Source organism: Engystomops pustulosus, chromosome 1 (genome assembly GCF_040894005.1).
Source record: "Engystomops pustulosus chromosome 1, aEngPut4.maternal, whole genome shotgun sequence".
Taxonomy (NCBI): Eukaryota; Metazoa; Chordata; class Amphibia; order Anura; family Leptodactylidae; genus Engystomops; species Engystomops pustulosus.
Window position 1 is genome coordinate 118,403,939 of NC_092411.1, and position 26,077 is coordinate 118,430,015.

At 39.8% G+C, this 26,077-nt stretch overlaps 1 protein-coding gene across 4 annotated transcripts; it reads right to left on the reverse strand.

The window, feature by feature from the left end:
• Nucleotides 1-132: 132 nt before the first annotated feature.
• Nucleotides 133-23,630, reverse strand: LOC140132456 (tight junction protein 2-like). Of its 4 annotated transcripts, none has more exons than XM_072151253.1 (10): nt 23,496-23,630; nt 23,238-23,323; nt 12,439-12,492; nt 11,553-11,677; nt 10,839-10,941; nt 6,288-6,975; nt 6,092-6,195; nt 1,474-1,627; nt 1,229-1,293; nt 133-285 (listed from the first exon to the last, which is right to left on the reverse strand). In XM_072151253.1, the coding sequence occupies exons 2-9, from the start codon at nt 23,259-23,261 to the stop codon at nt 1,241-1,243; spliced, it is 1,305 nt and encodes a 434-aa protein (XP_072007354.1). In that variant the 5' UTR covers nt 23,262-23,323; nt 23,496-23,630; the 3' UTR covers nt 133-285; nt 1,229-1,240. The 4 variants fall into 4 exon arrangements, with proteins under 4 accessions (XP_072007354.1, XP_072007364.1, XP_072007345.1 ...); XM_072151263.1 differs by lacking the exon at nt 23,496-23,630 and adding an exon at nt 23,457-23,475; XM_072151244.1 differs by lacking the exon at nt 23,496-23,630 and having other exon boundaries at nt 23,238-23,440.
• Nucleotides 23,631-26,077: the final 2,447 nt, after the last annotated feature.

Here is a 26,077-nt window from a genome sequence, read left to right on the forward strand (position 1 = left end):
TACAAATATGTTCGATACTAGATTGTTAACGTGATTATAAAAATATTTTTCATCTTATGCCATGTAGGAAATAAAAAAAATAAAAAATTACGTGAAAAAGTGTGATCCAAGTAAAAGAGAACACAATGCTGATTTGATCAAACCATTTTGCTGCAAATTTGCCTTTTATTGAATACAAAGAACAAATAGGTTGGCTTTTACAAGTATATTTATATCTTTGGTCAGTGGAATAAAAAAAAAAAAAAAAAAATATTGTTCTGGCATTAGAAGACAGATCACATAGACCTGCAAGGTAAAATGAGGGGAAAAACATATTAGAACAATAATTACAATATTTAAAGAAATTTAAGAAACATTCGATCGTGAGTTAAAGGGGTTGTCCACTTTAAGCAAATATTTGATATGGTTTGTGTAAGGAAAAGTTATCCAATTTTCCAATATACTTTCTGTATCAATTCCTCATGGTTTACTAGATCTCTGCTTGCTGTCCTGCTATAGAAAGGGACATGCATGTGCACAATTTTACCGTTAATAGGAGCTGTGTGATAATAACAGTTCATGCACCTGCATCACATGGACAGATTTCTATCCACTGGATAGCTTTTATAGCAGGACAGCAAGAAGGGATCTAGAAAACTGAGGAATTGAAACAGAAAGTATATTGGAAAATTGATATGGTCTGTGTAAAGTTATACACATATCTGCTGAAAGTGGACAACCCGTTTAAGGCTGTCTTTGAACAACCCATTTATTAAACATTTTCAAACTGCTGGAAATATTGAAAGGAAATTGTTAAATCAGTAAGTGTCAATGTACCTTCATCACAAACTCAGCTATTTATACCCCTACTGTAAAAAAAAAAAAAAAACACAGGGACAAGAGGATTCGCTTTTGATAAATTCCTACAAGCTCTTCAATGTGTAGTCTCCTTCACTTTACTGCTATAGTTTACAGATCTTTCCTACATACAATGAGCCCCTGCTCAGCAGCTCTTCAGCTACAGGCTGTTACAAAGAATATAAAAAGGGATGTTACATTAATAATGCCCAAATTGTGAGGTAACCATGAACACCAATTTAAATGGGGCATGTAAAAAGAAAACAGGAAGTAATTAACATATTTCAGTGACTCAGTATCTGATCATTTCCTCTCTTATTGTGCTTGTGTTATTGCCCCTGTGAGAACTACATGCATGTTACATGACTGTTATCTCTTACAATAAATGTACCTTTTGTATTGTTCACTGCTCCTTGGATCTTGGATTTCTTCTCTTGTTTGTGTATGGCGGATCATCTAAAAGTAAACATAAATAAAATCTAGCATGGACAAATTCATTGAAAAGGCAGCACAGATCCTACTGCCCAACAAGATGACTACTCTTGTGCTCAAGTCTGATCTTTTTTAGAAAGATGTTAACTAGGTAGCGCTGGTGGTATAGATATTTATAGGGATACCTAGGAAACCTGATCTCACCTTCCATTTCAGAATCACTGTCCTCCACATATGGCAAGTTTATCAGAGTCTGCCTCTTGTCCCTTAAGACAACTAGCTGTAGCTTTCCTCTTGATTTTTCGATCAATGCCTGGGCTTCACTCAAAGACATATTCTCTGTTAAAATACCATTTATCTGAAAATAAACAGAACGTTAGCCAATAAAACAAGACTTAACGAAAAATTGCAAAATACTGTGTACAATACGGATAATATTATTGGTTGACTTATGGTTGAAGGTTTCTATTTAACCAACTTACCGAAGGCCCTCAAAAGGGATCTGTATCAGAAATACAAATTATACTTCATAGAAGAATCATTTTATATTACTATGCAATCGACTGGGAAAGCTAAGAAAACAAACCCAAAAACAGGAAAAACGGCTACGCGAAGCATTAAAAGACATAACTGTTAACTCTCTGCACTGTGCCATCACGGTGTGGGGACTAATGGGGACATTAGATTCATTATGTCTCTGCTGGATATCATCCTCAAGAAAAATTATTTTAGATTTGGTAGTGAGTTTTACTTGCAGCTACAGGGATCCTCCATGGGGGCCCCTGTGGCTCCAAGTTCCGCTAATATTTTTATGGCGTTTTTTGAAGAAAATTTTGTTCTACATAGTCAGTGGTCCAAATTTATTGCATTATGGACCAGATATGTGGATGATGTCTGTTTACTGTGGACAGGTTCCGAAAAGTGTCTTGATGAATTTATTACATTTTTAAATCAATGTCATACTCTTATTAAATTCTCGGTAGAAAAAAAAAAAAAAAACACTTGTACATTACATTATCTAGATGTTGAAATCAAAAGGTCCCAGGGTCAATTTGTCACTACAGTATACACAAAGGAGACCGATCGTAATAACCTTCTTACATATGATAGCCACCATGCCCCACAGACCTTCAAGGGCATTCCTAAAAGCCAATTCATTCGGGCTCGTAGAATATGTAGTAATGATGAGGAATATGAAGAACAGAGGAAAAAACTCGTCAATAAATTTGTTGAACGAGGGTACCCAGGGAAGGAAATAGAACGGGTGGGATTAGAAGTGGCCACTATTCCCCGCAATGAGATTAGGTCTCTCAAAAAGGATTAAAAAATATGATGAACGTCCTGCCTTCATCTCTAAATATGATAAACATGCTCAACTAATTAAACGATCGATTATGAAAAATTGGAACATTCTGTCCCATGACCCCAAATACGGTATACTGTTTAAAGACCCTCTAAAATTCATTTATAAAAAAGGAAAATCAATCCATAATCATGTAAAAAGGATTCAGATTTTTGTACCTACACCAAGATTCGAATTCCACAAAATAGGTCACCATTCAGACTCCTCCACTAGGAGTCTCTCCTCTTTCTCAGTGCACTGTGCTGGCGTTATTCTACTTTTTAGTGCACTGCACAGTTTTCTCTTTAGTGGTAGGTAGGGTATCCGGATCAATAGCTAGCTGCATTTGTAGCCTTTTGAGGCGGTGCTCATAAGGTTTTTTTTTTTTTTGCGCCTGGTATAATTTCTTTCCCCAGTGTTCCATCTATTAGTGCGCCCATATAGTTTGATGCACTTTATTTAATTTTTCTGTGTGCATTCTATTAGGTGTACAATAAAACAAAACCACACACCGTGTTGGAGGCATACAACATGCTGGCCTCTGAGTCAGCTAGCTGGGATGATGCCATCTTTTTCCTTTCCTCCCCCTCATTTTCCAGTGACATGGAAGAATCCCCAAGACAGCTGCATGGGACGTCTAGAGACTCCACATGGGTAGCTCTAGATAAATATGCCCCTTTATGTCTAAGACTTTATGTGCCACCCTGGAATAGTTTTGACACAGCAGGGCTAAGACCAGTGGACTGAGGCACAACATACTCCCCAAAACCCCACTTTTTATGCACAAGCCGACCGGTGGACCCCTGTCACTAGAGCAGAAATATTGGGGTAGAATACTGCTAATGGGGCTTAATAAGAATTCCTTTATTTATATAGCGCACACAGATTACGCAGCGCTGCACAGAGCTTGCCAAATCGGGCTTGTAAAGAAGTCATCAATCAGGAAAGAAGCCATCAATCAGGGACTATTGGAGCACAGACATTTTGTACTACACACTGATGTTCCGCATGGCCAGGAGTAGGATGCGCTTTGAAGCCATATGTAAGTATTTGCTTTATGCCGATAGCACACAGTGCCTACCCAGAGAGGACTCCAGTTATGATCGATTATTCATATATAATATAATAGGCCATTTTAGTGCAAAGTTTGTACAGGCATATATCCCCGCAAAATGCGTGTCCATAGAAGAGTCCCTGGTTCAATTTAAAGGGAGACTTCAATTCTGCCAGCACCTGCCAAATAAGAGGGCAAAGCATAGCGTGATGATCCATTTGCTGCTGAGGATTATTATTAATAATTCCATATAATGAATACTTTACCAGGTAAAAGAAAAGTCAAAACCGGCCAAATCTCTACTTTGCTATTTGACCACCCAAAATAAAAAAAAAAAAAAACATGCACAAAGAGGTGTGTGGCAGCTTGCACTTCATAGTAATGGTATTTATTCTTCCCCACCTTGTACTGGGAAGCTGGAAAAAATCCAAATGCCGTAAAATTGGTGAAAACACGCTTTTGCGCTGTTTTCTTGTGGGCTTGGATTTAACGGCTTTCACTGTGCTCCCCAAATGACATGTCTGCTTTATTATTTGGGTCATTGTGATTACGGGGATACCAAGTTTGTAAATATATGAAAACATATACAAAAACCCTCTGTACAAAAAATGTTTTTTTTTTTTCAGATTTTGCCATCTTCTGGCACTAATAACTTTTTCATAATATGGTGTAGAAGCTGTGGTGGCGTCATTATTTGCGACTTCTGATGAATATTTCAATGCTAGCATTTTTAGGGCTCTACGACCTTCTGATCATTTTTGATATTTTTCAAAATGGGAAAAAAGTGCCATTTTCAAACTCGGGTGCTATTTTCTGTTACAGGGTTAAACGTAGTGGAAAACTGTTATTTTATTTTGTTAGATCAGGCATTTTCGGACGCGTCAATACTGGACGTGTTGATTATTTTAACTGTTTATTTATATTTATATCAGTTCTAGGGAAAGGTGGGCGATTTAATTTTTTAGGGTTTTTTCTTTTTACTATTTTTTCAGACTCCCTAGGGTACTTTAAATGGGGATTTTCATCCTCATTCATTGCAATGTGCAATTAGCACATAGCAACGAATGGGTTAAATCCAGACAGCCTCGGGTCTTTGGAAGACCCGAGGCTGTCATGGCAACCAATCGCCCCTGCCGATGATATCACAGGGAGCAACAATCTCCAACTATCTTCTTGAAGCCGCCAGCTGCAATGTGCGGGTTGACACCCGCGATCGGTGCTAGCACCAATCACGGTGTTACCGGTAAGTCTTTGCTGCAATATGCAGCAAAGACTTACCGACTATGGAGAGCGCTCAGCCCGTGAGCCCTCTCCATGCACCCGCAGCCGACCAGTGACGATCTAGTACGTCACGGGTCATGAAGGGGTTAAGGTCTTAAAATGAAATTTTAAATTGTGCATTGAGTCATTTGGCCTACATAAAAATCTATGGCTTTTGAAATAAAAACATGATGTGGAGTTAAAGGGCTATCCCCATTTTAGCAAATGAATGTAAGTGTTTGTATTATAAAAAGTTTTCTAGATCTCTGCTTGCCGTCATTCTATAGAAAACTTCTATTTTTACTACCAGCAGACAGAAATCTGACCATGGCCACACAGGTGCACGGCTCGTTATGTCTGCTGGTAGTAAAAATAGAAGTTTTCTATAGAATGACAGCAAGCAGAGATCTAGAAAACTGGGAGGAATTCATACAAAAAGTATATTGGAAAATTGTATAACTTTTTATAATACAAACACTTACATTCATTTGCCGAAATGGGAATAACCCCTTAAGGGGGTAAAGCTTATGAAGCTGGAAGGCTGTGTTCAATTGATTTCTGAATAGTGTACAAACAAATAGAAAATGTGCTCAAAGTGTAGATTGAGGGGTTTAACACTATAAAGGCCCAATTGTAAAGCTGCCTTCCAGATCAGCCACAGGAGTTTACCATCCAACCACGGTGTGTATCTTGAGAAGCCGTAATGGTGGAAGACACTGGCAGATTTTAGGGACGGACTTTGGGCGTTGCTGCTGTTTCATATGACTGTTTATTTTATTTGGAATCAAAGAGTTAAAACTGTACGTTTTGGAAAATTACTTCAGCCTTTATCTGGTATAAAAAGGTATTATGTATGCTTTTATTATACCTGATTTAGACTGAATACTCAGTCGAAATATACATTACTTTAACGTAAAAATAATGCAGGCTGCTGAATATTTTTTTTTCTAATTATAATGAAGTAAGGCATGATGGAAGGGATCCTTGTGTCTTCAACTGGATTTTGCGTTCAGTGGTTTTCATTTTTTCTCCTTCAGAAGGAAGCCCCTATGAAAAACCCAAGTCGGTAGGGAGCCCATAATCTTTATGCAGCCCACATTTAGCCTGTACTGATATGGCCTAAAACCCTAAAAATAAGTGCAGTGAAAAAGAGAAATACAGCCTACCTTGAGAACTATATCTCCTTCATGTAAATTCCCATCTTTCGATGCTAAACCAGTGTTTGTTAATCCTTTAATGTAGATCTGGCTGCCAAGACGTAGACCATATTCTGAAACATTAATGATGGCAAAAATAAGTAGCAATGAACACAAATTAAAAAAAAAAAAAAACAAAAACAGCCACCCTAAAAGAAATGCATACCCTCATTGGATTTTTTCTTTGTTAACAGGACACTATTGGTGTTTGAATCGCCATAACCTTGAGGGGATGGACTGCGAGATTGTAATCTATCACGACTCCGGCTTTTCTGGATGTTCTGGTCATATCTGCGCTCTGCTGAAGCTCTTCCATACTGACGATCTGGACTATATTGTGCTTCCCTGTCATAGCTGCCATCTCTATCCAAGGTCCTTCCACGACTGCCATCTCTTCCATAACTACGAGGGTCATCAAGGTCACGATCGAGGCTCCTGCCCCGACTTCTCTCCCTCCTATAGCCAGGTTCCTCATCCAGACCACGATCTATGCTTCTGCCCCGACTACGATCTCTTTTATACATTTGGTCATCATCAAGGCCACGGTCTATACTTCTGCCACGGGTATAATCTTGCCTGAGTCCATAACCCACATTAAGATCTTGGTCAACACTTTTTGCCCTGGTCCCATAACCTCTCTGATCTCGTTCATAATATGGTCCCCTTTCTTGGTCCCTTCTAAGTCCTCGGTCTGGACTGGGGTCTCTGCTTCGAGATCCACCATATCCACTTCTATCACTGTATGCGCTGTAAGCAGTTCGGCTCTCATAATCATTGTAGTCATCCATTACATCCAAGGCAGGTTCAGATTTGCTTGGAGCACCCATCTGTACTCTTCTGGGCCTTCTCACTACCTGCAACAATGAAGAGTAGTAAAAACATTTCAAACTTTTGTTTTATTTCTATGTGCCATTTCTAAGGATATAAATATTTGTGTGCGTCTGGTGTGGTTTCAAAATGTAGTCCAATATAATGTATTTTATACGTATCAGCTTTCTGCTTCTTACTCCTGTATTAGGTAATGTGACAAAGTTACCCAATTTCAGAAATATACAATAGCAGTGACCAAAGCAAATATGATACATACGCATTTAGGATAGAGAAATTAAGCCTTCAACGACTGTCCTAACTACACACACACACACACACACACACACACACACACTTCAAAAGACTATATCTACTTGAGCACGGCACCTAGAAATACAAGAGAGGAATCTCCCCTTTAATATTGAACCAGGATTATTGTACTTGTGCCATGGAACAGAACATGTTTACTTTTAGAATTATGCTAATGAGCCCAAGGGGCTATCCTAGCTCCTTAGGGCAGGTTAACACGATGCGTTGCGTCACATTTTTTGATTAAAAAGGCTTCAGCCTTGATCATATGCTGTGGTTACAATGCATTTTTACAAATGCAGTGGAAATTAAATGTAATCTTAGCATGTGATCAAGACTGAAGCCTTTTGAAAAAAATGCATCAAAAATGCGACGCAATACATTGTGTGAACATGCCCTTAAGGCTCTATAGAGCTGACGGAGGGTAGGAGTGCTAATATTACTAGGCAGGAACTTCCCTTTTTAGGATTAAAATGGAAGACAAGGACTTATTACCCAAACTTATAGAAGGGGGCATGAAGGCAGTGGTATGTTCAGTTAAGGATATAAGAAGCACTTCTTTAGGAGCAAGGAAAGGGAGGAAATCAGATGAAATCTTGAGCAACTTTTTGCCCCTCTGGTGATTCACATCTGGAGATGTCCCAAGATGAGGAGTTTCAGACCATACTAAGGGGATGGTGGGTGTTATTTATGGTGGATCATGTGTGGCTAGAAGAGTCCCCTCAATTGTATTGGGATGCAGCAAAGGTGTTTCTAAGTAAACGTATTCAATCTTATATGGCCAGAGTAAAGAAACTAGCGGCCAATAAAGTCAAGGAATTTAGTGAAGCCTTTAAGGAAGCCTATACAGCCTACTCTAGCCACCAAAGAGGAGTGGCTGACATTGAAATGCTCCTATGTACAGTGGTTAGAGAGAAAGAAATCTTTGTACCAGATTACACTAGAGGGTAGACTCAGTGCTCAGCTTTTGGGACAAGCCAGGACAATTATAAGTAGTTTTGCTAATGGTCTACAACCTACCTATCCTAGATAAGCCACAAAGAACCAAAACGGGCAAGGTTCAACACTATAAAATTGGCCATTCAGTTGGAGAAACCAAACCCCCTCCTGGTTGCTTGGATTCTGTAGATCTTCCCTCCCTAATAGATGATGATCGGCATTTGCTTAAAAGGGGTATTCCCACGGAGACAAGATTATTAAATATACTCAGGAAAACAAAATATATTCTCTAATTCACTGTTATTAAACAATAATACAGCATATCACAGATAATTCCAACCTGTCTCTACCATCCTGGTGTACACAAATTCATTTGCCCCTGGATCTGACCCCAAATAAGAAGTCTAGGGTTAGGCAGGACACATTGTTCTCTTGGCTGCGGAGGCCCCCACTCTTGCATTCCAAGACGAGCTCACACACAGACATTCCTGCCGGCAAGCAGCGAGAGGCGGGTAAAGATACAGACAGATCAGCTTTATCCAGGGGAGGGAGGCACAGCAGGGCTGACAGTGTATACTATGGTGATAGCAGAGCTGAGAATGTCATGTGTAATATGCTTCTCAACATCTCATCTCTGATCGGTCTCATTTTTCGTTCTAGGTGTCAGATACTAGTGAATGTTTAGAAGCTAAATGAAACTGTAGATAAACCTGGACCCGGATCATGTAACCAGATTGTCAGATTTAACTAAGGGATTGAAATTTGAGAACTTCCTTTCATGTGCAAACCCCTTTAAACCACCAGTCACTACTGAGGAGTTATCTTGAGTCATTGGTGGGTTTAAGTTATCCAAGGCCAAAACAGTCTCCAACACAGCAGCTTACATCAAAGTACTCCTAAAAGGGACCCCCTCCTCCCTTCTTACAGGCTGATTTAAATGTAGATCTAAAAATCTAAAAAGGTATTGGCAGTTGGGCTAGCAACCATTTTAACTTCGATTCATGCTTCACTATTAGTGACCACTCTGTGGTCACTAATATTCATAAAGTGATCCTAGATTTAGATACAATTAAAGCTCAGCTCCACCCATCCCCAGCCACATTGGCAATCGATGCGAAGAAAAGCTTTGTTAGTGTAATGATGGTTGGACATGATCTTAGCACATATATGAAGGTTTTCTATTCTACTCCCCATGAGAGAATTTACTTGGTAGGGGAACGCCACAGGGGTGACCATTATCCCTAGACATAGAAGGAATCTTGGTGGGAAACTCTCAGCTTCGCTCTTTGTGCTATATGTGTACTATACCTGAGTTATTTACTAGATCCTTAAATATTTGAGAATTCATGTAGTGTGAACCATGGAATCTATATACACTCAACCATCCTCTATGGTTTATAAACATAACAGAAGAACTACGTAGGATGGTCAATCTGCCCTTTCCCTCTCGGTGCGCTGCCATTTAAAATGATGAGAACATCTCTCCTCTTACATTTTAAATGGGTGGATACATATTAGGAAAGTGTGCAAAAGATTTGTCAGATTTGTCAGATTTATTCACAGGACAATCTAAGGAAATCAACCACTTGAATAGGTTTTAAACTAAACAAACGTAAAATGTCCACGTTTTCATATTCATGTCGGATAATACCTCAATTATGCTTCAAATTGCCCCAAGTCAGCAAAAAACATCTTTTAAAAGCATGCCAATTACTCCCGAGCACTCCTGTGTTCATAACACAGACCGCCTGAAGTCTCTCAGCTCCTAATTATGCACGCCTCTTGCGTACAATGGTTTACAACAACTCTCTCCCATTTCCCTACCCAAGAACCAGGTAGCATCATGCAGGAGGTATGACCAATTAGGAGTCGAGGGAGCGCTAGGCGGCACCCTAGTGCAGCAAATCTCCTTGTCCCTGCCCTAATGCCACCTGTGCCCAGACTAGCACGAGCCTGCAAGCCACCCCATCCACCTCCTGGAGCCATTCCACACCACCAACTCTGCCCACTTCCTCCACTACTAAGGACTGCTGCCAAGCCTGGTAATAAGAACATGGACCGCTTCAACCGAGGGTACCGGCCGTGGATACATTTAATTTCACCCTGCCTTTTGACCCGTCTTGGCTGTTACTTCATTGCAATATTTTTGATATCCTTCTTCCAAGCTAAATCCACTTTTATTTATTGGCTAAGAAGCAATATATATTAGCTAGATGGCTGCAACCTACCTGGGCAACAGTAGAAAATATAGTATCTTGCATATGTTAAATTCAGTAGAAGCTGTCACACTATTCTTAGCTGAGGAGATTATAGATTTACCTTAAATTTGAGATTTGTGATTTACTTGAAATTGATGAAAAATACTTCCCTCCCCACAAGGGGAGGGAGGTAAGAGGACACGGTGGGTAATTTCCACGTTTTGTTCTGTTTGAGGATTGTTATTTGGATTCCGAAGCACCGACTGGTAGCACATTTGCCTGAGCAATGTGCCGACGTGTATACATGCCATCTTTATGAATGTATTGTAATATTTTATTTAAAAATTTGTAAAAAAAATAAAAATAAACAAATGCAATATTTTTAGGATATAAAAACATGTGAGCTTTAATAACATCAAATGCATCATCCAGGAATTAAATAAATAAGTTGTTTTGATTACCAAAACTGCAGTTTTCCCACATTTTCGTAGCTGCTGAACGGCAAATGAATGTGGTACATTTTCTAGAAGGGTTCCATTAACCATAACAACACGATCATTCTCTCTGAAGAAAACAGTGAAAAAAAATAAATAAATAAATTTACACACTAATTGATATTGATACCTTTACATTGCAGAGTTTTGGTTGGTCAACACAATCGGCAAAGTGGCTCAACGCAACTCTACCCACACAAGGATGTGCTTGGGCCACAAACAGCAGACGCGTGGTCTGTTTGCAGCCAGCATTTAATTGGCGTGACGTCTGTTCACTCACTGAAGACTGTAGCCAGTTGGAAACCAAACCCTTTATGAGGCCCACGAAATACATGGTACCATGTGCTATCCACTGAAACAACAGATAACACAGTCAAAACAATGTTCGTGTAGGGAGCCTAAGACAATGGATAGTAAGAAAGGCAGTCTTATTTTACCAGATTCACCACTGTGTCTGCTGCTGATCTAGCATAGTACAAGACTGTCTTGTCCAATTTTGCAGCTCGTATTATTCTGGTGCATTTGCATAATTCTAGTGCAAATTAAAAATCTTGATAAATTTAAAGCAGGGCATTTAAAAACTAGTTTGGCGCAAGTTAGTTTATAGACATATTGAAGAAATGTTAAAATGTTCCCATGTATTACAAGAAAAAAAAAATAAAAAAAAAATAAAACACATACTGCAAGCGACCTTCAGCAGGTCCTCCTAGAAGGACATCAGAGATTACGATAGAGTTGTCTCCATTGTTAAAATGTGGATTGTCTCTTCCCCCCGAAACAGCAATCCCAAATCCTTTCTTTGGATCCTAATACACACAAAAGGAAGAAGATTTTAAAGCATGTTCTACATGTTTGCAAAGTATCATTCATCCATTTTATTTCATTGCAGGAGGTCCATGAAGAATACATTTTGTAATTGCCAAAGCCTAAATAAGAGTAGCCCTCTGATGATATGTGTGGGACAGGGAGTAATGCTGAAGCATTACATACTAAATCCAAACTTGTACACAATGAACGATGCCTGGTTTTATTGGATGCCATGTTAAATATTTGTATTCCTAGTTGTTCCATATATTTTGATGGACTTACAGTGAATTACAGTGAAGTATAGGGCTTTGCAAATTCATCTGAAAAGTAAATCTCTTTTTCTTATGGACAACAAAGACGTTTCTTGCTCAAAAAAAGATCAGGAATATAGTACATTAGTGGAAAGCTGAAGAGGTTATTGTCTCCACTACCACTCCTTATCCCCTTTTCCCGTTTAAATACAACACTGAATATAACAAAAGTGAATAGGAAATGAGTTTGAGTACTTCAGAAGGAACACTAGACAGTGGACAGAGCCATTTCCTTCTGGCTCCCATTCAAAGTTGACTGTTCCGAGGTCAAACAGTACTTACTGTTACTTATTCGGAGGATGAATTTCACAAAATGAATATAATCTTTTATAGAAAAAAAATAAACAAAACTTGATTTCATAGGATTCTCGCTGGAGTTATGCAAACATTCTGAAGAACTAAACACAATTTACACAAAGCTGTTCATCTTAAAATATATTGCGCCTCACCTTTTGTAACGTCACGGTGTACTGCTCCCAATATGTATCCTCCATTCCAAACCCCTGCAACACAAACAATTTGATGTGAAAAATACTGTAACTAAAATATATGAGTATTTCGCAATTGAAAAGCTATTATTTAAGGGCGGGATAACAGATTAATCCAAAACCTGTTATTGCATCACACATTCTTCTCATGAATGGGCACATCTACTGCACACTGTGATAATTAACCTGAAGCTGCCTGGTCCCTATTCCCATAGACTTCTTTCTTTTCTTACTAGGTTGTGGGTCCCTTTTATCTATTTAAACTAGCAGAAAGCTCCGCACAATTATATCTGCAGGACTAGGCTTGGAATACAGTTTCCTGTAGAGAGACATTTAATTAGAATACATTTTTACAGATAAATGATGAGGAATGACTTTCAATCTCCTAGCAATCTTTTTAACTGAAGGATACGTTGACTGCAGGCCTTTAATTTTACACTTTTTTTGGATGATCCTCTGGTTAATGTTCGAAGATTTTTAAGAACCGTTAACAAACAGAAGCTTGGATAGTTTTTTTTCTTTAATTTGTTGTTAGAGTGTGACACATCAGAAACTAGTATTGGAGGAACAGAGAATTTGGCCTAAACAAACCCCTATGATAAAGGGGCACTACACTCGAGATCCATATACAGAAAATCTTCAGCCTTGTGGAACTACCATTTAGCGCCTAATGCAAGCAAGAAGAGGACATTGCATTGTAGGATATCAGGCACCTCTGATGCAATTGTTTGATCTGCGATAAATCTGGCACAGTATAAGACTGTCCAACTAACTTTGCACAGTCTTACTATGAGACACTTTTGGAACATTAGACCCAAAGTTTGACAAAAAAAAGGGGCATCTATAATCGACTCAGATGATCGGTGTCCTCCCATCTGACTTTCCCTTGCCTTCCCACATGAGCGGTCTTCTTAATACTCTTTACTTCTGGTTCTTCCACCCCCTCTTTTCACTGGAACCCATGTATATTATATGATGGCGATTTCTATCTCACCCCGCATGGAGCAATTGTACAGAAATTCCTGCTTAGGACTTTTTTTTTTTATGACCTTTGAAAGAAAACCTGTTTTTAAGTTTTTGGTTCCAACCCATGTTCTATCACCTTAATAGGCAATTCTGTTAATTTAAAAGTATAATAATAAATAATAATTCCTTTATTTATATAGCGCACAAACATTATGTAGCGTTGCACAAAACTTAGTCCCTGTCCCCATGGGGCTTATAATCTAATCAAGCTACCAGTAGGTTTTGGAGGAAACCCCCACGCAAACAAGGAGAGAATATACAAACTCTGCAGAGGTTGAGCCCTGGTCCCCAGCACTGCAAGGCTGTAATGCTAACCATTAAGCCACCGTGCTGCCCTGAGTATTATAAATAAAAAAAAAAAAAAAAAAAAACACCACACACACACACGACTTTTTTTGGGTTGTGGGAGTTTATTGAGGGATTTTCATGTGGACTGAGGGCAAACTTCTGGTACGCAATTCTTGATCATTTTTATCTCCAAAATCCAGATGAAAAAAGTAAAAATCTGATTTTACAGTAGAAAACAGACATGCCAAGGTGTAAGTGTATATATATATATATATATATATATATATATATATATATATATATATTTTTTTTTTTTTATTACGAAGGTAGGTTTTTCTCAGTTTACTTCCTAAATGTACCGTAAGTGAACATTATGTTAATAAAAACTCATTTAAAAAAAACATTTACAGCAAAAATAATGGATTAGAGGTTCAACTTTCCCTGAACTCATCATTTCCCCATGAATATATTCTTTGGGCTTCATTACCTCTTCCTACATTGACCTCATTATTTTCCTCGTTTACAAACGACCTCTACTGCCAATCATCCATTTCGATACTGCCTGGAGAGGCTTCTTTGTATTTATTTTTTCCCACATTTTATATATTATTATAAAAACCTCAAGCACCGCCTGTTATAGCATTTATAGAGAAGAAACCATCCAGATTTCACTTTCCGGGCTATTCTGAAACTGCACAAGACAGCAAAAGTTGCTCTGGTTTCACTCCAATCTGTGGTTAGAAGATGACCGTATCCAACTGGGATTGGTTTGGAGCAAATTAGCAGACTGATAATACCGCAACTTGTTCACACGCTATACATTGACTAAAAGGTCTTAACTACATTATAAACTTCTTTGCTGCCACTAAGAATGCTACACACTGATCCTGCAACAGGATGTCTATATCAAAGGGACTCTTCAGTCTTTGCACACAAAAATTATGCTGTGTAATAGAGCGGAAAAAATCTGCAGTGATAAGGGATTTCTGCTGTAGATGTGTTAGCTGCTACATCTCCCTTTTTTATTGTGGGTTTCGGGTGCTTAATTCCACCTTTGCATTGCTGAACTCCGCCCTCTGCTGCAGCTAAAAAGCCGCATGAATCAGTGAATTAGGTTTCTGTTGCTTTTGGAATGGCTATGGAATTATTGCTGTGTAAATTCTGCAGCCATTCCGCATCATGTGCAGATGCTTTATGGGTTTTCAGCGGTCAGTCTCATCTATTTGCTGTATATCATATTGGAATGGTTACTTAGCAACAGTGTGAATCTGCCTACAGTAACACTTTTTACAGTTCAGGCAGTACACACACATATAACACAACAAGATAACTTGGCAGAGCCTCACAGCGCAAGCACTTTGGGTCTCCACACCCTGATACAATCTTCACAAAGTAAATAGAGCGCTAGTCACACAGAGATGCGTTGCAATAAACTTCATTTATATAAATCCACAGGATTAAAAGTCCATTCCAACGCGAGTAAATTGGGGCACCCAAGTTGGAACAAACATAACTTAAAGATTAGTGGTATATTTTTACTCCTGTAATTTTTGGATTAGTTAATAAAAATATTAATTTTGTAGGAATGTAGCAAAAGACTAATTTAGTTGGTTTACCCTGTAATTAGACCAGACATGATCTATTTATATATTTTTTATATATTTATTTTCTTTTAGAATTTGACAGACCTGTGTATGTATAATGGTGGTGGGTTTGTCACAGAGCAAGTGTGAAGAAGGGGCCACATCCCGAAACGTCACATGACACGTGTAACGCTGCTCTAGAATAGCCGCGTATGTTTGTTCCAGCCCGTGTGCCCCGTTTACACGCAGTGGAGGAAATGGACTTGTTCCTTACACAAAAAGGTGAATATTTGTGGTGGTCTTGCAATACAAAACACCTGTATTTTTTATGTGGATTTATATAAATGAAGATTACTACAACACATCTCCGTGTGAATACCGCTTAATTTAATTGTATGTGTGCGCGCATACAGACTGCACAAGAGATTCACATCAGAAAATAGTTTGGGCTGTACTGCAGACTCTATACAGGTGGGACAAGCTCATAACAGAGTTATGCCGAATGCACATAACCATGTACACTTACTCATCCCTCTCCTCCCCATAGAAGGCAGAACATCCGCAAAATATAAGACATATCTCTAGTTTGCACACAGTTGTCTCACCAGGTCACAGTGTGTCGACACAGAGTGCTCACCGCAGCATGACCCAGTGGGGGTTGCGATCTGGCCGCCAACTTTGCTTTCAGATCACGGCCCCCATAACGGATGAGCGCATGAGGCCTAAGGTCTAGTTCTCATCTCATAAGATTTTTGCATTAGTTATTGTGAACCAAATGCAGGAGTGGTGGGAAACACACAGAAAAGCTGATCTGATGGTAGTAGCTCATCTGTGTAGCTGATGAAATAAAGATGTGAATTGCTCCTCACTTATAATTCTAAGAATAGTATTAAACTGTGTACTTATAGTATGGAGAATATACACTAATACACTTTATTAGGTACACCATGCTAGTAACGGGTTGGACCCCTTTTGCCTTCAGAACTGCCTCAATTCTTCGTGGCATAGATTCAACAAGGTGCTGGAAGCATTCCTCAGAGATTTTGCTCCATATTGACATGATGGCATCACACAGTTGCCGCAGATTTGTCGGCTGCACATCCATGATGCGAATCTCCCGTTCCACCACATCCCAAAGATGCTCTATTGGATTGAGATCTGGTGACTGTGGAGGCATTTGAGTACAGTGAACTCATTGTCATGTTCAAGAAACCAGTCTGAGATGATTCCAGCTTTATGACATGGCGCATTATCCTGCTGAAAGTAGCCATCAGATGTTGGGTACATTGTGGTCATGAAGGGATGGACAAGGTCAGCAACAATACTTAGGTAGGCTGTGACATTGCAACGATGCTCAATTGGTACCAAGGGGCCCAAAGAGTGCCAAGAAAATATTCCCCACACCATGACACCACCACCACCAGCCTGAACCGTTGATACAAGGCAGGATGGATCCATGCTTTCATGTTGTTGACGCCAAATTCTGACCCTACCATCCGAATGTCGCAGCAGAAATCGAGACTCATCAGACTAGGCAACGTTTTTCCAATCTTCTACTGTCCAATTTCGATGAGCTTGTGCAAATTGTAGCCTCAGTTTCCTGTTCTTAGCTGAAAGGAGTGGCACCTGCTGCTGTAGCCCATCTGCCTCAAAGTTCGACGTACTGTGCGTTCAGAGATGCTCTTCTGCCTACCTTGGTTGTAACGGGTGGCGATTTGAGTCACTGTTGCCTTTCTATCAGCTCGAACCAGTCTGCCCATTCTCCTCTGACATCAACAAGGCATTTTCGCCCACAGAACTGCCGCTCACTGGATGCTTTTTCTTTTTTGGACCATTCTCTGTAAACCCTAGAGATGGTTGTGCGTGAAAATCCCAGTAGATCAGCAGTTTCTGAAATACTCAGACCAGCCCTTCTGGCACCAACAACCATGCCCCATTCAAAGGCACTCAAATCACCTTTCTTCCCCATACTGATGCTCGGTTTGAACTGCAGGAGATTGTCTTGACCATGTCTACATGCCTAAATGCACTGAGTTGCCGCCATGTGATTGGCTGATTAGAAATTAAGTGTTAACGAGCAGTTGGACAGGTGTACCTAATAAAGTGGCCGGTGAGTGTAGATGGCCAGGATTCTAAGTGCACATGAGCATGCAGGGAAGGTTTGGATTCTAAGTTGTCATGTGCTGAGGAATCATGTGACTAATCGCAAACTAAAAAAAGAAGGGGGGTTTGTTAAGTAAAAGTCTTTAGAAGCAGGGGGATAGACAGCACTGCAATACAGTGACGAACATCTATAAAATCACAGTACAGCTTTATTTCTTATAGTGCTTTTGAAAAAAGCTAGTTTCACAAAATTACTGGTTGAGTCTTTTGGGGAAGCCCATATTTCCTTAAGGCAAGAGACATTTGTAGCTTCTCATATGCAAAAGTGTTGACTTCTGTAAAAGGAGGAAAGAAGACAAAACACAGCTCATCTCTTCAATCCATGCCCATGCTCTGCAGTAGTCACCTGTTCATGTACGGTATTTTTTTTTTCCTCTTTTTTTTTTTTTAAAGATATTATAACATTTACTGCTATTATTGTTTTGGGATATGTAAAATATTTTCCCAACACTTCCCCTTAAATAATAAATAAATAAATAGATAGAACACTAAAATGAATTCCAAAATAATAAACTTTCCTTTGATATCATCCTCTTTATGTTGAGGTTAGAGAGGTCATGGAAAAAGATAAGAAAACTCAGAGATAAGTCTTCCTTGCACAGATGAAAAACCTCAAGTCTCCAGGGTAATAGAAAAATGCAGATTCATTTCCAAATTCCTGGGATGCATGCCCTCTTACACAGTAAAACTCCCAAGCCTTATGTTTTCAAAGAAAGCAGCTGTGATGACAAAGATGAACCAGAAGTACTTTGTGGCAGATTTCTACAGACAATTAATACTCCCCATTCCTAAAAACCTCTTAACCCTTATAAGACTCAATCCTTTTTTCGTTTGTGTGATAATTTTTTTTTCCCGTTAACAGAGATGTTAACTGCAGGACAAAATTGTACTTTTTAGTGGCACCATTTAATATTCTATGCAATGTACTGGAAAGCAGAAAAATAATTCAAAGTGCAGTGAAATTGTCAAAAAAGAAAAAAAAAACATTTGTTTTTATGGCTTTTATTCTGCGCTCCACGTGAAACTCACCTTTTATTCTTTGGTTTGGTACGAACACAGGCATACAAAATTTATTAGGTTTTGGTAGGATAAAAAAAAAAAAAAATCTTTTGTTGGAAAAAAATATTTGCCATTTTGTCAAATTCTGCATCCTATTTCACACTTTAGTGTATAGGCCTATATAAGGTATAATTTTTTTGTGTTATGTTCAGGTGTTTTCATTTATATCAATTTGTGACCTATATGGCTGTCTGATCTTTTTTAATTCAAATATTTATGGATGGAAAAATGGCGAAAAAGTGACGATGCAGACATTTGGGTGCCGTTTTCCAATTAGTGTTCACGGCCCAGGAATAATCTTTTTCAAATTCTGATAGAATGGGCATCTTGAGACATGGCAATAGTAAAAATCAAACTTTTTAGGCATTTATTTTTATATGTGTTCTAGGGAAAAATAAGTAAAAATGTAACTATTTCAGAACCTTTAATGTAGTTTTATCCTGTAAGCTTCCATGGCAACCAATCGCCACCCTCCGATGACATCACAGCAGCTCTGTTATGTGACATGAGCGGGTGTGACCGCGGCACTTAACAGGTTAACTGCAGCGATCGGTGCCATCTCTGACAGTGACAGTTGCAGGCAGGTATCAGCTGTGTTATACAGCCGACAACCACCGTGTATGAAGAAAGCAGAGCATGCGAGTTGTCTCCGTACAACCTTTCCCTCGTAATAGTACATCCTAGTGCGCGGAGGGAATAAAGGAGACTTGCCAGTATGTTCAAGAAGGAATATAAATAAATTCCTTCTATAAATAAAGGAACTATTATCAATCCATTAAAGGATATCTACCATCTGATATACTGATGGTAAACTCCTATAACGTACCGATTCCTTGATTTTTCTTTTTACAACGTTTTTATTAAATGGGTTTTCCCACGAAAAAAAAAAAAATTCTCAGATCTCAATCCCCAAGTGATGTTTACACAATAAAGATAATTTTAACCACTCGCTTTACAATTTTACTCAATTTTATTTCTGTATTAGCTCCTATCACTCAGTGATGGTCAGTATAAAATTCCAGGGTGTGGGCGGGGACTCACATTATGATCTCGGTCTGCTGACAGTGTAGCAAGATTATCAGGGTACCTTCTGAACATTGTACTAGTATCTGACCTACAGAAAGATTAGATAGATGAGATGCACGAGATTACACACTGTCAGCTGAGCTACATATCAGTACTCATAGATATGTGCCTGCCCCCCCATTCCCCCGGATAACTTATCTGCCTGTAGCTTCTCTGTCCTCACAATGTGCTGTTTTCTGGCAGGAAGTGAGTGAGGGGACGGGGTTAAAGTCCAGGGAGCAGTGAGAGACAGAAACTCAGCTGTACGGCCTTCACACAGAGTTCCAAGTTACAGGGTCTTGTCTACGGGCAACTGAAATTGTTTACAGCAGGACTGACAGACAGGTTGGACTTATATCTGTGAAATGCAGCATTTCTGTTAAAAACAGTGAATTAAAGAATGTGTTCATTTGTTATCCCGAGTACATTTAATAAACTTCTTCTTTGTTTCTGGAACAGGGCCATGTTCATAAAAAAGAATTATATAAAATATGAAAATGAGCAGAAGGTGCTTAGGCTTACGTCACCCGAGCTCCTCTTGAATCCAGGATCGGTTTGATAACAGGGAGAGACGCCGCCTAAACTTTCAGTCTGCCAGTAACGTCAGTCAGACTGCTGCTGATGACACAGGAGTCTGAATTACAAGAGAGCGGGGGCCAGTAGGCACACAGGTTTACATCACCCGAGTGCCTACTGGCACTTTTTTAATACAAATATTAATAGGAACCCCCCCCCCCCCCAAAAAAAAAAAACAAAAAAAAACCACAATGTATAGATTTGCTAAAGGAGTCTACCATCACTATGTGGTAGGTCTTTTACGGTAGTTGTCTTTTAAGTGATTTACTCAAGGAGAAATACGCGTGTAGCTTCTCTTTGAAGCTTTGTTTCCAGTTTTTGTGCATTTTCCTTTATTTTGCTGAATACATGGTACGGCCCTTTTCACACAGACTTTTTTTTTCCCCCCTCTAAAAACCGTACCATCAAGCCCTGTTTGTGAACAATTAGGTTTTTACCAGTTTTTAGTTTTCCACATCATCCACAAATACAGTCAGCTGGCTTAAAATGAGGTCACTGGCTTCTTGCCTCTATTTAAACTTGGTCATGTGATAATTTCATGGACAGTTGCATAGTAGCTAGGAAACAGAATGCAAAAAAGGTCCGCAAAAAACGGATGAACATGAATGTAATCCTCTAAAGCATGAGACCCATAGACTTCAATGTGAAATAAATGCAAAACATAAAAATTACAACAGGACTTGAAATTACAACCATGAAAAACACAGTACTAGGAAAACAACATCTGTGAGAATGAATCCATTATAAAAAATATAGACCTAAAATTGACCGCAAATACGGGTACAAGAAATGGGGCCGCATGAGGTCACGAGCTGGTATCATGTCAATATAATACAGGGACAGGAACAAAATTTACTCCAAATCTATGACCAGTGATAAACAGCCCAATAGACACATTACCGCTCACATCAGACATACTTATCTATGGCACAACCTCAGAGACTGACCTCAGGTGTAACATGCCATTTGTGTAGAGGTCACCTCTAAGGCCTGTGATGGTGTACTGCTGTAACCCAACCTGTAACCCTGACATACATGTCACCAAACAGCAGAAAGCATATTAAAAGTAAAAGGATACTTTGTATTAAAGTTGGTCAATGCCATTAAAAGGAATTTTTAAAGTATTTGGAGTATGTTCCCACGACTCACATGCTACAAGTTCTCTAGCATTTAAATCAGATTTTCCTTTTTGTTTTGACTAAAAATACTACATTATACTGTCGGCTAGTTCAGTATTGGCCACAGTGGGTCTCATAATCTTACACTTCCAGTCCTGCCACCAGTACCAGCGAAAGGAAAATCTCCAAAACACTGGAACCAGAACAGAGCAAGTCCTTTTTTTGCAGCTGCTGTAAAATACTGTCTGCACCAAAATTCCTAGAAGATTCTATTTCATACATTTTCTTTCATATGGTTGATCTGAAGTTTTTTTCTGGTTCCAAAACAGTGTGACTTTATCACTTCTTACATTGCATGTGAAAATACCCTCTGGGTCTCTCAGTAGAGACAAGCAAAACAAGCAACACAACCTTGTGCAATCCGAACCTTGATAATAACCTAATATTTAGAGAAGCTACAAAATAAGCTCAGCGTTTTTTTTTTTTATGCAACACTGCCAATACATGATATAAAAGTGGATTGAATCCGGAAAGTGAGGTTCCAGGTTGGACAATATGCTACCGGTTGGCTAAATTAAGCTGGTCGTTAACCACTGTGTGCACGCCCAAGGGATTCAAATTTTTCTTGAATTCCAAAAACGAAACAATACTCCACAAGTGTTATAAAATATGTATATTCAACACTTAACTGTCAAGAGTGGCCCCACTGGCACCCACTCCTGCCAAAACAGCTCAGCCAGTTCTTGGCCTCAGAAGTCAGGACCTAACAAACGACACATGATCACCAAAATCCATAACTGGCTTAGCAGTCACGTGCAAAATGAAAATGACGTCTGCAGGAGCCTCTACTTGAGTCATGGGATGCCCACTCAACAGGCACATATGGTTCCTTTTATTATTTGATTTCAATCATTTTGCAATTTTTGGGATAGCTCGTTAATTAAATCTGAACGAACTGATGTTTTTAATCCAAAAGTACAAAAAAAAAAAAAAAAGTTGCATTCCCCATTGATGCTGTATTTTGGTAACATTATGTTCTGCGGGACACTATCAGACTTTTCTCTCAAGGGACAGGCTGTTCCCATAAACGTTACACAAACTATTTTGCTAAAATGTATCCAAGAAGAATGGTGACGGTTCATGTACGTGTTTGATATGCCTCCAAGATGTATGTAGGGGTAACACCACACAAAAATGCACAACTTCATGCTCCTGGGTCCCAATGGAAGTCTGTAAGAGTCTTTGGGCCACCTCAGTCTTCTGAGGCTTCTATAGCTTCACTACTGGTGCCAACTCTAGGCGTTCACACAGATTCTAAATAATAATCTTTATATAGCGCCATAATATGGCACGAGGAGATATATTCAAAAAAATACAACATTACAGAGTATAAAACATAAGAGGTGCAGGGCCCCCACTCTACGAGAATTACCGAGGAATGGACTACCGGCATCTCAGGACACACCAGCCTAAATTTCAGTTCCTTCAGTTTCTGTGAGCCCCAACTCGGTATAGAGATAAGATAAAATGGAAAGATTCTCACACGTTCTAGCGCACACAAAACTGATGAAATAAGTCATTTACTTTCGTCATACTTTATAAAAACTTTACCAACATAAGAAAACACAGATTTGAAGCTTGAAATAACAAGGACTTGAGCTCCCTATGACCATGGTCCAGGACGGACACACCTGATAGAGTGACAGGAAGCCATTAGGAGCAGGGGTTCTCCTGGCCGGAGTGTACAGCGCTGGGAGGCAGCCGTGTGCTCTCTGTCCCAGTCACACGAGGCTCAGAGCTGTGCCTGTGGGCTCCCCATTGCGTGCAATCCGGCCAGGTAGGAAGAAGACATCTAATGGTGGTGACCCAGATTCTGCCTTACCTGGTAGTGAGCTCTGACAGCCATTTTAGAAGCAGGGAATCAGGCAGGGTTCCTCCCTCAGAGCAGAACTCCTTGTCCGGCAGCACCTGTGTGTACAGGGGAGAGGACTTAGACCTCGGCAGAGCAGGGTGTGGAGGGAAGGAAGCTGAGCAGCAGCGCTCCTGTCCTATCAGCAGCAGGGAGACTAGAGCTGTGCTCCTGAGAGGAGCTGCCACCCACCTGCCCTGCCCATCTCCCAGCCAGGTCTGACGTGCTCACCTCACCGCTGTAATATGATCCGAGTCCCGGACATACACAGGCAACAGGGAGGCTGTGGGAAGTCAGGCTGCAATCTCACTGCAGGGAGGAGGGGGACGTGTGCTGTTATATACAGTGCAAATATGCCGGAAAAGCAGCCCACAAGTCTCCATATCACACACAGCGCATTTCCCTCCCGCCCTGAGATACAACTTTTCTTAGTAACTGAGGAGAACTCTCTGTCAGGACGGACTTCACACACAGCGTTCCGCTGACACCAGCTGCAGTCCTGCGGTTTCTGGTCTAACAAGTTTCTATTTTCACCGTTTTGGTGGAGTTATTAAAGCAGGGAGTGGATTATAGTATAAAGATTCCAGTTATCATTTTTGTAGTCTGTAATTGCACAATGTTTTTGGTACATTTATAGCAAAGCTGCATTGGAGACTAACAGGAAATATAAATATCTGGATCCCCGTTTAGCTATGGATACGAAATGAACGCACTGTGAGGGCACATTCACATGATGTGATGCATCACATTTTTTGATGCGTTTTTGACACCTTGATCACATGTTGAATTGCGTTTCCATTGCATTTGCTAAAATGCAATGCTACTTCAACATGTGATCAAGGCTGAAGCCTTTTGAATGCGCCAAGAAACGCATAAAAAAACGTGATGTAAGGCAAAGCGTGAACACACCCTCAGAGAAAAGTCAGTAGTGCCTCAAGCCAGTGGCATAACTAGAAGCTGATGGGCCCCAGTGCAAAGTCTGTGCCAGGACCCCGACTATAATGTATGGTTTATAGAAATAGTCTTGTCATATGGGAAAGTGACACCATAAGGGCCCCATAAACCTCTTGGGCCGGGTGCGACCGCAACCTCTGCACCCCCTAAAGTTACGCCCCTGCCTCAGGCCACATTTTTGCTGCATTTTTAAATGCAAGAGAAATGCATGTGGGAGGGGCTCAGCTAAAATATGCATGTGCTCATTACAGGGTCGGGACAAGGCATTTTGGTACCCTAGGCAGACAAGCAAAATTGTGATTATTAGGGCCTCTAGAGTGGGAGGCAAGGGTGCTGCCTTAGGTGATCGCCTACCCCTTATCCCGGCCATGGCTCATTCCAAAAAGCAAGAGGGTCCCAGCCTGGCGGCACACGGCCTTGCACTGGCCAGGTTTCACAAACCAACCACAGTGCTTGTAGCACCATACTCTAATAATAATCACGATCATGATGACAGTGCCTTTGTTTAGAGGATTCCTGGAAAACTCCATGGGGGCCAGAGAATGAGTAAAAAAATAAAGCAACTCACCTGGTTGCCACTTTCAGTAGTTGGTTGTGCCCTGGCAGGGCTGGAAGTGGCTCATTAGCAGTAGCAAGATAACTACACTTTCTTTTTTTCGCTCTCCCCTTCCCTGCCCTCACAATTTACAGGATTCCTGTAAAAAAAAAAAAAAAAAAAAAAAAACACTTTGAAGAGCCATTTCCACTGTCCAAAAGATAGGCTTACATTCATAATGTTCCTATCCCCATTATATTTCTTTTTTATAATTATTGGCATTTTTTTCTAAATAGTAAAGTTAAAGTGCCTGCACCTGTATCTTTTGGGGGTTTTGTTCACCTGTAACAACTTTTTTTCTCTGCTAGTGAAGGTTCCTATTTAATTATTAGTAAGAATGTTGTTGGATACCTTGTGGTCTTTTATGGAGGAATAAATTGTAGGTGTATCTAAAAATAGGAGAATATAAGGGCAGCATACAGAGCTGAAGTAAAGGAGACATAGGGCGATGTCTCAAACAATCAAAACATGACTCAAAACCCACAAGAAAATCAACTAAAGAACAAAAATAGCATATTTGTGTTTTGATATGACTATGTTAAAGTCCTCACATCAGGATAGTGTGTTTTGAACTAAAGAGTACTGCACAGAAAATTCATCCTAGAAATTTTGATGGAATAAAAGTGATTTTCAGGAAAGCAAAATTTTCGTTTTAAATTTCTACCTCAATGTTGCAGAACTTCTGTATGTAACCATTTTGTAGATGTGACTGCTGCCAAAGTGGGGTCTACAATTTTTTTTAGCCTTGTATTGTGGCTTTTTCCTCACTGCACACAGGTCAATAATTTCTGTAAAGACATATACTGTAAATATTCCTGGATATTAAAGGAAACCTACCATTTAGAATGGTTGGGGTAAGCTGTAAGTACTGAGCACCAGCTCAGGGTGAGCTGGTGCCGGTACTTACTTTCGTTAGTGTTATAAACTGCGGTATCACGGTTTTAACACTTTTTAAACTTTAGAGCAGAAGAGGCTTCGGCGCTGCGTGCGCACGATCGTGCGCGCACCTACATAGGAAATAGCAGAGATGTTGGGTCGCGCGCAGCGCCGAAGCCCCTTCTGCTCTAAAGTTTAAAAAGTGTTAAAACCGCGGTACCGCGGTTTATAACACTAACAAAAGTAAGTACCGGCACCAGCTCGCCCTGAGCTGGTGCTCGGTACTTACAGCTTACCCCTGCCATTCTAAATGGTAGGTTTCCTTTAAGAATTATTTATGACTAAGGCTGAATAATACAAATAAGCAACCAAAAATATGAATGGAACG